Source organism: Protopterus annectens, chromosome 9.part0 (assembly GCF_019279795.1).
Source record: "Protopterus annectens isolate FY-2018-M chromosome 9.part0, PAN1.0, whole genome shotgun sequence".
NCBI lineage: Eukaryota > Metazoa > Chordata > Ceratodontiformes > Protopteridae > Protopterus > Protopterus annectens.
Genome location: NC_056743.1, coordinates 1,524,471,860 through 1,524,489,854, shown reverse-complemented (window position 1 = coordinate 1,524,489,854; position 17,995 = coordinate 1,524,471,860). Strand labels below are relative to the sequence as shown.

At 45.5% G+C, this 17,995-nt stretch overlaps 1 protein-coding gene across 3 annotated transcripts in view; it reads right to left on the bottom strand.

Annotated features, from left to right (window-relative positions):
- QTRT1 (queuine tRNA-ribosyltransferase catalytic subunit 1) overlaps positions 1–17,995 on the bottom strand; it is a 351,133-nt gene that overhangs the window by 180,145 nt on the left and 152,993 nt on the right. For all 3 annotated transcript variants that reach the window (XM_044084474.1, XM_044084475.1, XM_044084473.1), the window contains one exon: positions 2,177–2,252. In XM_044084474.1, coding sequence (XP_043940409.1) covers positions 2,177–2,252 — 76 coding nt within the window. The remainder of the gene's footprint in view (positions 1–2,176; positions 2,253–17,995) is intronic.

Here is a 17,995-nt window from a genome sequence, read left to right as displayed (position 1 = left end):
CAGCGATGGAAGACGAAAATAACTGGCTACAAACAGAGAGCTCTACAACAAATAGTTCTAGTGTTAAAGAGGACACAGAACCGACAGCAGGGTACGTCGTGATCTGGGCCTAAGCAAGTGATGCAGTAAGAATGGAAGTCTCGGTGTGGTATTTGCTTTCCACAGGCGAGACAGTTATTGACTTTTTTGGACATCGGTTAGTGCAAGAAAAAGAAAGAATCCCCAATGGGGTATTTAGTTTTAGACGTTTTCAGCTGAAGTTCGAAATCTGAAAACAGCCGACTGGCACTGTTGCGAATTGCTTCTGCTACAGGCTCCACAGCAAGAAAGACTGAGGTAATGGCATTGCCTGCTCTCCTTTATAGCTCGGATGACCTGATGTCAGCCAGCAAGTGACAGCGGCCAATGGACAAAACCTTGATTCTGGTATTTGGACCGACTGAGGGCTACCAGAGCATGGATAACACAATGGTTAGGACTGCAACAGTGAAACACGAAGAACAACTGGAAATTCACCCCAGGGTTTCCACCTGCATCCCTCTTGGACAGGGGCAATATGTGCTGATTTTAGTGCCTGCTTGAACCAGACACCCTTGGGAACATGGGTTGAACTTGGCCAGGATTGTAAGAGTCAAGGGGCCATTAGCCTAGTAACCTCCTATGAATGAGGAAATAAAGCACAACCATCAGAACAAAATGTGGTCTGACTTTCACACTATTTTTAACCCATAGAAACAATAAGCATAGCCTCTCATTTTGTAGCCATATATCAGAGACTGCGCTGCACTTCTGGACTTTAGTAAGCTTAAGAGCTAACCAGCTTAATGATCAGAGTAATATGTTTCATCAGCTTCTCTTTATATCTGTGGTGCATTATCAGAAAGTATTTCCCATTCATTTCAATGGCATTTTTTATGAGAATGTTGCTCAGTCTCCAGAAGACCACCACCAAGAAACCTGAAAGGTGGGTAACCACTTGGAAAGTCAGAATCTGCTAGAGTGTCCTAAAATAAGGAAACTGAATGGCCAAGATGACATTTCCCAAAATATTCCCTCTTCTTCAAGTACAGCGATCTCAGAGTTGGTATAAACAAGTTCGGGGGGGTGCAGGGGTCTTGCCCCCCTCTAAAAAGAAGTTTTAAGGAGAAGAACAATCTTCAAGATTTGCTGTTCTCCTGCGTTTTCAATCTTTTTTCCAGCATCTTGGCACTTGGCATTTTGAGTGCTGACATTTCAAAAGGGAGCTGAAAGGCATCTTGCCCAGTGCTGGTACGACATAATCAGGTACTGCCCTGTGTGTCATGAAATTCACCAATCACGTCCATAAAAATATATGACTCCAACTACATTTTAAATGTAAATGAAAGTGCCTAGAAGGTTATCCTGCAGGCCATACTTATGGCTGGAAATTTCTTAAGATGAGAGATGATGGCAAAGTATCTACACACAGCTGCAGAATCAGAGACTTGGTATGATTCTGGGAGTCAGTCTACTCTTAAATCCAAATGTGGTTCATAAAGGGCAGTAGACATGCATGAGAAAGAAAATGGTCAAAGAGGAATTAGAAAGCATCTCCAGAAAGTGAATAGTGACAAATGTCAATTTTGAAGATGCTTCCTACTTACCCACGAGCAACTCTGGTTCTGTATGGGAATCCAAACTTGTGTATGAAAGAAAAGATGAGTCAGCCAATTGATCTCAAGATGGCTTTGCAGGTAAATCGGTTTTCTGTATGCTGCAAAATTTCTCACCCAGTAAGGTGGATTCTATTATGCTGAATCTCTTCTGGCTTGTATTTTTTTTAATATACTTACAAAATATGACCTGCGTGTGTCATACCACCAAGGAATGCACCAAAACTCTCATTATATGTACTGTCTGTGTTTGTGGATCTCCCCTTCTACACTACCTTCAGGTCCACAGACATAACAAGTGGTACTCAGCACATTGTGTTTTGCATCACTTACATAAACACATATATGCACTTAAACATTAGTACTGTGAAAATGCCAAATGAAGGAGTGACCCTATAAAAGCACACTTGTGTCTAATAAGTAGGATTATCCAGTTAACAAAGGAATAAAATAAAAAATAAATAAAAACAAATGCACTTGGACACACATACATACATCTACTTAAAGGCACCATATACAAATTTCTAACAGAAATACATTACTGCTGTACGAGTTGGGAAAACGCAGTCAAACATATCGCATCCTAGAGCTACACACACCACCAGGTCTGTTGCATATCTGTGAAGAAAGCAGACAAAAAAGCATGCAATTTTATTTAAAATCAGTTTTGGAAATTTGTTAATTACAACATTCAATTGACTTCTGAAGAGCAAAACAAAAGCAATGACTACACCTCAAAGAAAGCATGCTGGACAACCATGCAAATCACCTGGCAAAGAAGCAGTTTCAGGCAAGGAGTTATACAGGTCTGAGATCTCCCTTGTCTGATATCTCTGTTTTGAAGAAAATATTTCGCCAACCAAATTCAAATATCCAAAATCATTTTACATATACATTTGTGCAGCTGCGTCCTATCTGGTGCCTAATGAAAGATTCTAGCATACAGTCTCATCACTGTGCTTTAATTCCCACTCCCTTCCACTGCATCTCACAAAAGGATCTAATGCCTACTGAACCCAACTAGTGCCACTGGTCTCCTCATCGGCGTATCCCCCCATCTGTTGTTATATATTTCCTTTGTGGAACACTTGGCCATTTACACTGTCTATTTCTCAGATGGCTGCAGTACTTACTTGTATGCCTCTTCCACTAATGGGTGGTCTACCTAACCTTCCCGCCTCAGTCAACTCACTCCAATTTCCTTCCGTCTCACAAAGGCCACAAGCCTCCATGTCCTTATCACCTACACTTTTTTAGTTCTGCTTCCACCTTTTACTACTAACTTGAGCTTAAAGGGCGTGAAGCAGCACATCACAGTCAACTGCTAGCTAGACTGTTCTGCATTAATCATAGTTTTGCTCAGTGTACTGTTTTTCGCTACTTGCTTAACAGAAACAGTGTATACAGTACAGAGTACATTACAGTGATTCAACAGTCACTGTTATATATTTCTCTCAACGTGCACACAGAAACTTGTCTACATATATCTCAACATACATTTTGCACCTTTTTTACAACATCTTTGATCATCTGTACTGTTTATGCTTTTCTTTCCAGCTCACTGGTGAAAAATTACCCAGGCCAGATGCCCAACCCAGTTATCAAAATAAAGTTTAATTCAGATCAGCATTCTTCTTAAGAGATGCTTTAATTAACTATGGCTGATTCACTTAAAAATCAGAAATACATACAAATATAATTTATTACAGTAAAAAGTTGACGTTTCTATAAATATAAAACAGGTAAATGTGCACACATGCTTACAAAAGGACACGTCTGAGAAAAAGAAGTTATGTACTCACCATAACGTTCCATCTATGATGTCTGATTCAGTCTTCATCAAACCTGCAGGTCTCAATTCCGAGCTCAGAACTGACTCAGCCGTCAGCAAGCTTAAGATTCCAAGCTAGAGCTCCTACGATCCTACACATATTGCCTCACTCCTCCTAGATATCTTAGATTGAGTTTGCTGCAATTTTATTTTTTTAGGAAATAAGAATATATTCTACACACAGAGAAACAACACAGCATAAAAGTATGCATAGGAGCTCAAAACAAGAACAAATGTTCCTAGTACAATCCATCAGGTCCTTCGGAGATGGGGGGGGGGGGGTTGATGAAGATTGAAGCAGACAACACAGATGGAACGTTATAGTGAGTACATAACTTCTTTATCTGATGTTGTCTGTTCAGTCTTCATTAAATCTGCAGATACAGAGTCCCCAGCTATACAGATCTGGGTGGCCTCATGAAAGGATATTCCAAAGCATTGCAGAACCAAAGGCAGCCCTGTTCCTGGATATGATTTCAAGTTTGTAATGTGAAATAAAGGTATGGGAGTTAGCCCATGAAGCAGCTGCACAAATATCTTCTAAAGAAACTATGGACCAAAAAGCCAGGGACGTGGCTACGGATCTTGTGGAATGAGTTCTGACTGGTTTAGGTAAAGGAATATTGTTCAACGAGTATACATGAGTAATACAATCTGCTAACCATCAAGCAAGAGTAGCCTCAACAACAGCTTTCCCTGTTCTGGAGTCTGAGAAAGCGACAAAACAACTGATCAGATTTCCTGAAAGCTTTTGTTCTATCCAGGCAGAAGCGCAATTGTCTATGAATGTCTAAAAGATGCAACATATATTCACCCTTAATTGGGAAATTCAGAAAAAACACAGGGAGATTAATGGACTGATTAATGGTGTTTATTGATGCAACCTTTGGTAAGAAAGAAGGATTAGTATATAAAGTAACTCTGTCTTTATGAAAAATTAGAAATGGAGGTTTGGAAGATAGAGCCTGAAGCTCCGGAACCCTCTTGGCCAAAGTAATAGCCACTAACAAGGCTGTTTTCCAGGTTAAGAATTTCAACTCTGCCTTAGCAGCAGGTTCAAAGGGAGGTATGGTCAGAGTTTGAAGAAACAACGTAAGAGCCCATCGAGGCATAGAATCTTTGATAGGAGGTCGAAGAAGAAATGTGCCCTTGAGAAAGACTTTACAAAGTCTAGATGAAACTAACGATGTAGCATTCTCTCTAATGTGAAAGTCTAAAATGGCTGCTAACTGAACTTTGACAGTAGAGAAGCAGACATCCAAATGAAAGAGACCAGCCAGGAAATCCAATACTGCCGAAATGGACTCCATAAATGGATTAATGTGACACTGTTGGGCCTAAATGGAAAACCTTTTCCATTTACTTCTATAATTTTTCCAGGTAGAAGACTTATGGGAGGAAATGATAATCTTCTGAACTGGGGAAGAAAGCCTAGATTGTCTAGCCATTATTGGAATTGGAGAAACCATGCTGTTAGTTTCAGACTGTGAAGACCTGGATGAGTTTGCCTGAAGGGTGGAACAGAAGGTCCGGACATGGTTCCAAGGTCCACGGAGGGCAAATTAAGTGAGACCGCAGGAAGGTGAACCAAACTTGTTGAGGCCAAGAAGGGACAATGATGATCACTGTGCTCTTCAATCTATAACAATTGTGAAGAAATTTGGGAATCACAGGAAGAGGCAGAAATATGTAAAGTAAACCGGGAGGCCAAGCATGGACTAAAGCATCTCTTGGTGACTTGTCCCTGTGGTGGGATCAGGGCAAAGAACCTACTGCACTTGTTGTTGAAGGTAGAGGCAAAACGGTCGCAGGAGAGTTAACTTTACCTGAGGAAAATCTGGTTTGCCACTGACAGATTCAGAGACTACTTGTGAGGCATCAGAGGGACTCTGCTGATCCTATCTGTTAATATGCTGTGCTCCTCCGGAATGTGTGCAGCAACTAGAAAGTGGTTGGCGGAGAAGGTTTTCCATCTTGTTTGTTGAGATACCACACAACAGATGATGTCGGATTGAATCGCAATCGTCCCCAGAGGAAGAAGGGAGTGAAGGGCTTTCAGCTCCAAGAGCACCACCCTCATCTCTAGAATTCTGATATGCAGATCGGTCCCCTGGGGAGTCCACGTGCCTTGAACTGTCCATCCCAGATAATGCCCCCCCCCCAGTGGGGAGGCATCTATGGTCAAGGTGGTGATAGGGGTGGGAAGAATGAAAGGTTGACCCAGAGACACTTCTGGATTTTGATGCCACAACAGAACAGAATTTCTGCACACTTGAGACAGTCTTATAGATGATTGAGGGGATGATGCAGGAGGGATCAGTGGACAGGCAATGTCCACTGGAGAACTTTCATGTATATGCGAGCAGTGGGTAGTAAAGTTACAGTTGAAGCCATAGAACCAAGAGCCCTGAGGACCAGATTTGCTGGAGGAACTGGTACCGCTAACTTTTGCCTGATATGCATCCCCAGTGAGTGAATTCTGTCCGGTGGAAGATAGGCCAGGGTTTTGGTAGTATCCAAGTGGGCTCCTATAAAATCTATCAATTACACATGTTGCAATTGTGACTTTTGAAAGTTTACGGTGATACCTAATGTCGGGGCCAGTTGTAAGAGAAGGTCCCTGGCCTGGACCAGTAGATGCCTGGATGGTGCGACTAGGAGACAGTCATCCAGACAAGGAAACACGTGGAATCCCTGCAGTCTGAGGTAAGCTGCACCACTTCAATACAATTGGTGAACACCCTGGGGGCTGTGGTGAAGCCAAATGAAACACCTGAAATTGGAAACGACTGGCTCCCTGCCTGAAACCAAGATACCTTCTGGAGCATTTGTTCATTTTGATGTGATAACACGCATCCTTCGGGTCTATTCAGCAAATCCAGTTGTTGTTCTGCAGGAAAGGAAGGCTGGACTGAACCGTGACCATCCTGAACTTCGTGTGTTTGACTGATTTGTTTAGATAAGTCAGGTCCAGTATGGGCTGGAGGTCCCCCATTTTCTTTGGAACTAAAAAGTGGGAGTAAATCCCTGAATCCCCGATCCATGCTGGTCTGAGGGGACCACCTGGGTGACTCATTTTTTAGAGCAACTTTGCAATTTCCAGAGTTGCTGCCTCCCTCTGATTGGGTGGAACATTGGGGGAGGGTGATGTTTTGGTTTGGGCAGAGGTTTAAAAAGGGAATGGAGTAACCTCTGGATATGACACCTTGCAACCATCGATCATTGGTGATGGCTAACCGGGCTTCTAGGTGCAAGGAGCATCACTCCCCGACTGCCTCCATAGCTGGACAGAAGGAGAACCCTTCAGGGATGCTGCAAGGATTTCTCCAAGGGAGAATCCCCGAGATCCCTGATTCAGCAGACCCCCTCTCTCCTGAGGGCAGTGTCTATCACTCAAATTATTCACTTCTCTGAGGGAAAAGTCTCCCTAAGCATCCTGGAAATGACCCTGGAATTTTCTGAACCAAGCGTAGACCCTTTTTCCAAATCTGACCATGGGCCTAGACTCTCTGTTAGGGGGAATGACAGTAGAGCTTTCCTGGGCAAGCTCTTTCTTGGCGGCTGCCGCCACTACCATGACATCTACTGGAATGCCCTTTGTCCAGTAAGGTCTATTTTTGGGGGAGCTAAAGATCTTATCCACTCTTTTAGGGATAGATTTTGTAGCACCTGGTTCCTTCCATGCCCTTGAAGACATCAGGTCCATGATGGGATCTGCAGGGGACACCCAGGATGTAGATGGGCTAGTTCTGAAGGCCTCCAAGAGCATTGACTCATCCAGGGTGGGGTTTGGGGGGGACCAACCACCTTTCTGGCGAAGGATCTTTAAAATGTCTCCAAAGGAGACACTGTGTGGAGATCTGGGGGACCTCCCCCTTCATCAAAGTCAGTGTCTGTCATGAGATATTCTCTGGGGAATCCAGGTGCCTCCTTTTGCACCTTTTCTTCCAGGGATCCTCCTTGGTGGGGAGCTCTGGAGAGGTGTAGGAAGAAGTCTGTGTTTCCCTAAGTGGAAGACATTGGAAGCCCTGAAGAACTGGCTGCCCTGGTGGCAGAAGAGAAGTCTCCAATGCAGAGCTCTGGAAGGGAAGGGGTGGATCTGAAACAGTAGGATGCAGTGGTCTCCCAGGAGTGGACAGGACCCTCTCCACCACCTCAAAGTCAGAAGGACTACCAGAGTCTCAAGGAAGCCTGCTCTGTCCCAAGGAATCAAGAACAGACTGTTCTCGGTCACCAGACGCCCTCCAGTCCAAAGGAGGAGTAGGTGCCGGGCTGTCGAATGCCGAGGCTCCAAGGGGCACAACAACTTTGAGAACTTTGGAGTCGAAATCATCACCCCAGAGTAGATGTTGAGGTTTAGCTCCAGGATGTGGTCAGAACAGAGCGAGTCAAGGAAGCAGTCTAGCTAGAACCAGGAAGAAAGATTGGGCCTAACAGAATGGCACCAGCGGCTGATGGATACCGGAGTTCCGAAATGGTAAGCTGTATCGAAGGAGAGGCAATCTTACACAGAGAAGATCTGCTCACAGAACCAGCTGTGGATGGAGCTGGGAGGACCCCTATCTGGATCTGTGTACAAAGAAACTTCCTCATCAACCTGTCCACCCATTCTCTGACAGGCTCTGAGAGGACCTGGTGGATGAGGACACACAGAAGGGTCTGGAAGGATGCCTGAGTGAAGCAAACCTCGGAGACAAGCTAGGTGTCGAATGCTCTGGCCCCGAACAGGAAGCAGAGGCACAGGGTGGAGAGGAAAACACTAGAACTGGAGCTGGGAAACTTTGCTCTGATAATCTCGGGGCCTTCTTGGAATGCTCTGCCTCAGCAGACATGGAGGAGTCTGGGGACAATTTCTTATGGCCCCTGGCCTCCTTAGATTTTTTGCCGGGGATTTTAGCCCATGAAACAGAAGGAATGGCAGGAGAAGGAGGGGGAATAAGACCCCTGAGCACAAACTTGTTTCTTCTATCTGCAAGGGCCCAGAGAAGAAAGGCCTTGCAGATAGAACAAGAAGTTATGTACTCACCATAACGTTTGATGTATGTAGTCCATCTCGCCTCACATTCTTACCCGTGGGTTTGGAGCCGAATATCGGCTCTGATTCAGCCAAACTTTTCTAGCTCAAAGTCTTCTATTGGCTGGGCTAAGCAGGTATCCCATGCTGCACTGCTCCATATCCCCAGATCTAGTTTGCTTTGAACACTCATTCATACCCCATGCATAACAACATCCAGGTAAAGAAGAATAAGTTAAAAGTGAAGGGAACGCTGTAAATCAGACCTAACCTCCAGATCCTCCAGGAAGGGGGAAGGTGGGAGGGTAAGTAAGAATGTGAGGCGAGATGGACTACATACATCGAACGTTATGGTGAGTACATAACCTCTTGATGTTATGTAATCCAATCTCGCCTACATTCTTACCCGTGGGACAGCGTCCCTAGCGCCTACGTCCTGGGAAGCTCATAGGAAGATACTCCTGAGTACGAACCAAAGGAAGACCTGCCCCTAGATACCACGTCCAACTTGTAATGAGTAATAAATGTGTGAGGAGAAGCCCAAGTAGCTGCCGCACAAATATCATCCATAGACAATCTGGCTTGATAGGCTGTAGATGTAGTTACAGCCCGAGTAGAGTGAGCCTTGACCGGAAACGGTATGTCTTTACCTCCTGTGGAATAAGTGAAAGAGATGCAACTGGAAATCCATCTGGATGGGGTGATTTTGGAGACAGGGGACCCAATTTTGTTTTCCAAAAAGGAGACAAATAGTTGGTCAGATTTTCGGAGATCTTTAGTTCGGTGCAGATAGAAACGTAACTGTCTGTGTACATCCAATTGATGAAATTTAAATTCTGCCTTGTTTGAGAAATGGGGAAAAAATACTGGCAACTCAATAGATTGATTAAGATTAGATATGGACTCCACTTTAGGAAGAAAGAAAGGGTTTGGTCTAAGAGAAACCCTGCCCTTATGAAAGATTAAGTATGGAGGTTTGATAGAAAGGGCTTGAATTTCTGAAACTCGCCTGGCTGAAGCGATAGCTATTAAAAAGGCAGTTTTCTAGGTCAAGAATTTTAAGTCGCAGGTAGCTGCAGGCTCGAAGGGTGGTGAAGTAAGGGCTTGCAGGACAAAATTTAGATCCCAGGGCATGACAGGTTCTGAGACCAGAGGACGGAGTAATAGACTGCCCTTCAGGAAAGCCTTACAGAGTCTGTGAGCCATCAGACTAGGCTCATTAGCAACATGAAAGTTAGAAATCGCTGCCAATTGAACTTTAATGGTAGCTGACGCTGAGCCCTGACAGAAAAGCATAGACAAAAACTCCAGGACTGAAGCAATTGGGGCCGTGTAAGGGTCAATTCCTTGGGTATGAGCCCAAATAGAAAACCTCTTCCATTTGCTAGAATAAATCTTCCTAGTAGAGGGCTTATGAGAGGAAGATAAAATATGAACTACCTCAGGTGAAAAGTGATGAAGCCTAACTAACGACGGAAGTGGAGTAGCCAGGCTGTCAACCGGAAGGTCTGCAGAGAGGGGTGGAACTGTCCCGACATGTGTGTCAGTAAAGCTGTTGGTGGGTCCAGAATCCAAGGTGTGTCCACAATGTAGGGGTGGAGAAAGGGGAACCAGACTTGACGAGGCGTGTGGAGCAATCGGAATCATTCTGCTTCCCAAGGATTGTGCTTTCTAAATCACTTTTGATAGCAAGGGAAACAGAGGGAAAGCATAAAGCAGACCGCAGGGCCAATCGTGAACTAGAACGTCCCTGGGTGACTCCACTGTGGGGGGGATCAGCGTGAAGTAGCTGCTGCATTTGGCATTGAGGGGGCTGGCAAAAAGGTCGCAGCAAGGCTGACCCCATTTGCTGAAGATTAATTCTGCAACTAGACGATTCAGGGACCACTCGTAAGGCATCAGAATAGCTCTGCTTAGCCTGTCCGCTATCACGTTGGACTTCCCCGGAATGTGCATTGCCACCAGAAACCGTTGGGAAGATACTGCCCACTGCCACACTCGCATGGCCTCCCTGCACAGGGGATATGATCTGGTTCCCCCCTGTTTGTTCAGATACCACACCACTGACATACTGTCCGAGTGTATTGCAATAGTCCCTAGAGGTAGAAAGCTCTGAAGTGCCTCTAATGCAAGTAGCACCGCCCTCATCTCTAGAACGTTGATATGCAGATGTATCGTGTGATCTTGCCACGTGCCTTGGACTGTCCTGCAGAGATAACGCCCCCCACCCTATCTGGGAGGTGTCCGTGGTCACTGTGGCAACCGGGGTTGGTGGAACAAAAGGTTTTCCCCTGTCCAGATTGTTGGTAGAAAGCCACCAACTGAGATCCTGTTTGCATCTGTCCGTGAGCAAAATAAGGTGGGAAAGAGGAAGTTTTTGGAGAGACCATTGAGCAAAGAGGAGCCATTGAAGGAGCCTCATGGGCAATCTCACTAGAGGGACCAGCATAATTGTTGCTCCTATAGTCCCCAGGAGTTGAAGAACCAACCTTGCCTTCGCTTTTCTCAGGGGAAGCAGGCCGCAACTGTTGCTGTAAGACTCTGATTCTTTCCTGCAGTAGAAAGGCTCGCATTTGAACGGTATCTAACTCTGCACCTATAAAAATGACACGCTGTGAGGGCAACAAGGCAGATTTTTCCCAGTTCAGTGTTATACCCAATTGTTGACAGAGAGTGATGGTAGTGTCCCTGGTTTGGATTAGTAGATGCTTGGTGGGGGCGGTAAGGAGCCAGTTGTCCAGGTACAGAAACACTTGGAATCATAGACGTCTCAAGTGAGCTGTCACCACCGCCATACCCTTGGTGAACACCCAGGGGACTGTGGTGAGACCAAAGGGCAGGGCTTGAAACTGGAAATGACTGGCTCCCAGCCAGAAGCGTAGGTGACTCCTGGATGCTCTGTCCATTTTGACATGGTAGTAAGCATCCTTTAGGTCAATGGAGCACATCCATACTTCTTCTCCCAGCAATGGGAGAATATATTGTAGTGTGACCATATGGAACTTGGACTTTCGTACATAGTTGTTCAGTTTGCTGAGATCTAATATGGGTCTCAGGTCCCCTGTTCTTTTTGGCACCAAAAAGAATCTTGAGTAAGTCCCTAATCCGATCTTGTCTGAGGGGACATGCTGGATGGCTCCCTTTCCTAGCAACTTTGAAACCTCTGAAGCTGTGAGATCCCTTTGACTGGGTGGAACATCCGGGATTTTTCTGACTGGTGGGGGGGGTTTGACGAAAAGGGGATGACATAACCTCCGGAAATTATTCGTAATACCCATCGGTCCTAGGTGATGCTTTGCCAGGCTTCCGTGTATAACGATATTCGACCCCCGACTGGCTCCAGAAACGCACAGTCGGAAATCCCATCAGGAACGACGGTAGGGAGAGCAGCGAAAGGAATCGTGGTCTCCCGAATTGCGGGGGCCCCCTCTGCCTCTAGTGCGGCGTCTCCCTGAATAACCTCCCCCTCCTTTGCCTCTGGAGGGGGACTCACCTTGTGCACCAGGAAAAAACCTCTGTGATTTTTTTGAACCACATCTTTCCACCCCGCTGGGCCTTGGGGTAAGGCCTAGAGGAAAGGGGAAAAATGGACCCCTACAGCAGACAGGTCTTTCCCTCTTGCTCACACCTGGTGAGGGTGTCTTTCACTTTGGTTCCGAACACGGAAGAACCATCAAAGGGGGCGTCAGTGAAAGAAGACTTGAAGGCCTCCGCGAAATGACAAAGGCGCAGCCAGGCTTGCCTTCTAAGGGCGACTCCTGAGCTTGCTGCCCTACCTGCTACCTCGGCTGCATATGAAATGAGCCACTTGGAGGAGTTGACGATGGAATTGAGGGTAGACACCTGGGCGTTAACCGTCTGGGCCACTGCCTCAGGCACGTTATCCGCAAGAGTATCTCCTAACTCCTTGAGGAGATCTCTCTGGAGCCAAGTAAAATGAGACAGGCAGTTCAGCGACCGTAAGGTAAAGGTTGCTGATGAGAGGGTACGCTTCCGGTACCGGTCCATGGTCCCAGACTCCTTGTTAGGAGGATGGACGGAGGGAGAAGTCTCTGCTACTTCCTTCTGAGTGGCCGCCGCCACCACCATAGCATCCACAGGGACTCCTTTGGACAAAAACTCCTTACCCGGGGGAGCAGAAAGAAATTTATTGGGTCTCCTGGGTACGGGTTCCACAGAATCAGGGTTCTCCCATACCCTCTGACAGATTAAATCCAAGAGCTCGTCAAAGGGTGGGAGCACCCAGGAGGCAGAGGGCCGAGCACCAAAGGCCTTCAGGAATACCGACTCCTCCTTGGAGGGGGCTTTGGACAGCCAGTCACCTCTTTGTTTCAATATCTCCAGGATGTCGGAGAAAGAAACATCGTCAGAGGATGACTTGGGGGACCCCTCCGATTCCTCGAGGTCACTATCTGAGGTGAGAGACTCATCCTGGGAGTCTATGTGCTTCCTCTTGCATGTTTTCTTTCTAGGGGGCTCCTCAGGCAAAAACTCTGAGGGGCCCTCAGAAACTTGGGGACCACTTGTGGGGGTATCCCTAGGTCTTGGAGCTTTGCTGTCTACAGACAGGTGGTGATCAGAGGCTCTCACCGGAGTGGTAGGGGACAGAATGACCGACCCGCATGATGTAGCTGAAGATCTGGCCAGTGCACTCCGCATGACTTCAAAGGCTGGCACCCCCAAGTCCGAGGACCAGCCAGCCTCTGAGACCAAGACAGGAGTCGGGGTTCCACGAGCCGAGGCACCGAGTGGGAGAATAGGAACCGAAAGGTGTCCCTCTCTGGCCCAACTGAAGAATCCCGAGTCCTGAACCCCATGGACGGCGCCGATGGGGTCGGAGCTGATGTCGGCACCGATAAGCCCGGAGGGGCCATTGGAGCCGACATAGGAACATCACATGGAGCGGAGCATTCTGACTCCGAAGACAGAGATGCGCTCGGAGGAGGAATAATCGAAGAAGGTATCAGGACTGGCTCCGGAGCTGACTGGGACAGAGCCAAGCACAATTTAGCCAAAACGGGTGACTGAAGGAGCCTCTGCACAACCCTATTGACATCCACATCTGAAAGAGTCCTGGAGGATTTGGAGGACAGGGATGGAGATCGGGATCTCCTCTCAGGTGACAATGGTCTAGTACTGGGCGATCGGCTCTGAAGAGGTCCCAATATAATTGGAGCCGACGCCGGTTCCATCAACACCAACACTTCCTGCGGCCCCGAGGACAGTGGAGCCGAGGAGGTTGAAGCTAGCTTCATTACTTTCTCCGATGGCTCTGGGGAGACTGAAGGAGCCGGAGATCTCTTTTTTGATTTTGTGGACTTAGATTTTGAACTGGAAGTAGAATCCATGGCCTCTTCGAACGAGGGTTTCAAGAGTCCCTTTAGAATTAACTTATTCTTTCTTTCTTGAAGCACCCTGGGACTAAAAGCATGGCAGAAGCTGCAGGACTCCTGCAGGTGGATTGCTCCCAGACAATAAACACATACTGAATGTCCATCGGTGATGGACATCTTGTAACCACACTTAGAGCACTTTTTAAAACCCGAAGGTTTGTGCTCCTTGGAATCTTTGGACATCTTGAAATATAATCCCAAAAAAAACAATACGACGAGGAAGACACTGCCTGACTGGACAAAACAACTACAGTCACACAAATACCACTGAGCGCAGGAACAAAAACGTTCCACAACAACAGCACACACAATCATCAGAAGGACAAACCCTAAGACGATTAGGGCTAAAAACCTCTAACTAAACAGTTTTAGACCAACTCGCCAACAGAACAAAAACAGACACTAAAACCTCTAACTTAAATGGTTTTAGATCACAAAAGACAAACACAGGGACAAGAAAGGGAATGGACTAAGTCCTCGAACTGAAACGGGCCTAGCCCGTTGGAACAGCTAGTGGGACACCACAAAAACAATCACACTACAGATAATAACCAAAAACACCAAATAGAAATAGCTATTAGAATAGCTTTTGTTTGTAACAAGTTCTCTCAAGAAGAAAAAGAAAAAAGGTACTTTGCCACAGCCAAGAGCGAGAACACGTCCGAGCTACAGGAGCAACAAACGAGATCTGGGGATATGGAGCAGTGCAGCATGGGATACCTGCTTAGCCCAGCCAATAGAAGACTTCGAGCTATAAAAGTTTGGCCGTGTCGGAGCCGATATTCGGCTCTGAACCCACGGGTAAGAATGTAGGTGAGATTGGACTACATAACATCATGCCACCTAAAAATGGGCAGGGCCCAAACAGTAAACACACTTCCTGTGGGGATCAGATACAGGGATCCTGTGCCCACAGGAAGTGCATTTTTTAAACCCAACTGGTTTGTCAGATTTCTCTGACATGATAGCAGAAAAAGAGAGGGTAAGAGACAGAAAAGAAGAGAGACACCAACCACGCGCAAGACAACCACTACTCTACACTACAGAAGTACAGCTGACTTTAAGTTGTAACTTTTTTTTACAGGCAGAAAAAAAAAGAAGGGTATGAAAATAAAGAAAAAAGGTCAAAAGACCACTTATGCTGACCAAAAAGACAATATAAAAACCTGAGAGGAGCGCTAACAGTCGATCACAATGCTTTCACTGAGCCCAGCAAATGAGATCTGATGTATCTGGCAGGAGCGAGGCAGTATGTGTAAGGTAGGAGGAGCTCTGACTTGGAATCTTAAGCTTGCTGATGGCCGAGTCGTTTCCAGGCTTGGAACTGATACCCACAAGTTTGATGAAGACTGAACCAGACATCAGAGCCTACATTTTGCAGTTACCTCAAAACATTCACCTCACATATTCCCATCTCTATACATATGGTCCTACATCTAGAATGCAGTTGAGTCCTATTAATCCCCCTCTTTGATTTGATCTCCTCAACCTTCAGAAACTTTATTCTAGGAAATTAGAATCTAACTCCTGAGGCTGCCCAAAAAGCTGCATGGGTCTGCCAAAGTCAGGTACCATGAAAAGATATTTTTTCATGGCTCTTCTTTGCCACTACATGCTGAAAAACAGGTGCACATGAATGACTGGCCAGGCTCAATTGTCAGGGTAGGGTCAAGCTGAGCAGGACAGTTTAGCTTCACATGAATGGTCATGAATGAGTGATAAGGTTTGGTCACTGACCATGAGAGAAATGGAAGGCTACTTAACCCTGACAATGGATTAGATTTTTATTTAGCTACTCTTCCCACACTAATCAAGTCTCCCCCATGGATGCCCTCCTGACCAATCTACCCCCGAAAGAAAAGGCTCATGTGTCGACTGGTCCTGTGGGCAGATGCTAAGCACTGGGAGACAGTTACCAACAGGTATGGATTCACAGAATTATTGCTGTAACTTCTAACCCCCATGCCATGACTGTGATGCCTGTTTGGGGATAACAGCTCATAGATGCCATAACTGCCTGCAGTGCTACAAATTGCTGGGCAATTTACTGGTATCATAGTCCTCCTCTCTGGGCCTAACCATTTCCTCTGAGGTGCAGATACCATGCAGTGTACTATAATCATGAAAAGTATGAGAGCTCTATACCTTCATTGGAAAATTAGGATCAAACTTCTACTCATTTCAGCAAAATCAATGTTTGATTTTCATTCTGTGCTGCCTGTACAGAACTCGGTCAAATGATAAAAGCTGATGTTAGTCTATTGAGCATCTGACACCTGTCAACATGTGCACCTTGAAAAAATGTATGAGGCACACGCAGGGTTGCTGGGGAAAGGAAAGCTGCCACAGGGTATATGATCAAATATTGGATAGTACACCCTGAGTCATGAAAGTTGGTAAACGGTGTGCCTATCTGCTATTTTCTTATATAAGAGACAGAGGTACAGGGGTTACAATAAGGAGGACTGAGTTACAAATGATACATGTACACAGAGCATTGTGGGAAGGGTAAAAATAGCAGCTTGTAACCTGCAGCATCTCACAAGGGCTGCAGACTTTGAGGCAGTGCTAGATAACACATACTTTATCTGCTCTTTTCCCTAGCAATTCCATATTTCTCTCACATACATTATATTCTTCTTTCCTGAAAAGAGTCTTGAGTTAAGCAAAAAGTGAAGTTCAGTGTCACATAACAGGTTAAATCATACAGTGTGGGAGGACAAGTTAAGTGCATGAAGGGGGTGAGTAAATGAGTCAAGGAGAATCCAAATGCACAGTATGTGAGTAAACTGCAACAGAGGGGAAACTGGAAGACAAGGCCAAAAACAACAACCAAAGGAGAAGCAAGGTTAGTTGAATGCAACAAGAAGATATGCTCATTGTGAGTGAATGAATATGTGGTACCAGAGAAAACATTTTGCTCTTTCCATAGATCTCTGCTTTCACAGATAAAGCAAACAGATGTGGTGTACAGATACAATACAAATACAACACTTTCTGGCATAACTGTCTCAACAGAAATCATGGTACTCTAAGAAAAATGTAGTAGCATCAAAAACGTCACAACCTGAACTGGAGCTACTGGCAAGTTGCTAACTGTTAGGATTTCTTTTATTCAAAGTATATCCTGTATATATTTATGTATCCATACATCTGTCAATCTTCCCCTTTTCCTGATGTATGCACACAGACACACACAGACATACACAGAGACACACACACACAGAGACACACACAGAGACACACACACACAGACACAGAGACACACACAGAGACACAGACACACAGAGACACAGACACACAGACACACAGACACACAGACACACAGACACACACACACACACACACACACACACACACACACACACACACACACACACACACACACACACACACACACACACACACACACACACCTTCCCCAAGCCCTTCTGGAGATTCAGATCTATAACCACACTCAGCATTGCAAATTGAAAACAGGAATAACAGCAAGTTATTTATTTACAGATTGTTCATAGGGTAAATGGACTTTTCTACTGATCCGTTTTAGTCAGGACCTGAGCTGTAAGAGTAGAAAATACATCATGGTCTTTCAATCAATTATATTATATATAAAATAGGTGCAAAGCAAAATTTAGAGCATAGCAACACTGAATTCAAATACTGTAACATTAAGAGATCCAGTTAGAATGCATTGAAAAAAAATAAAAAAAAATATAGACAAAATGCATGCTATGACGTGCATGAAATACTGTGCAACCATACATATAATACATACACTCCTATATACAAGTGAAATATTTGCATATAAGATGCTACATTAAGAAGCTGAGAAAAGTTTATTAAAGGTATTCTATTACTCATAATATCTTCTTCTTCTTTCGGCTTTTCCCAGTTAGGGGTTGCCACAGCGGATCACCTGTCCTCTCATGATTGGCAGTGGAGTTTTACAATGTCGAGTTGCCAGCCCGGCGCCCAACCTTCCACAGAAGGCACACACATGCACACACTCATGCCTAGGGCCAATTTAGAGTGTCCAATCCACCTACAGCATGTCTTTAGGATGTGGAAGGAAACCGGAGCACCCGGAGAAAACCCACGCGACCACAGGGAGGATATGCAG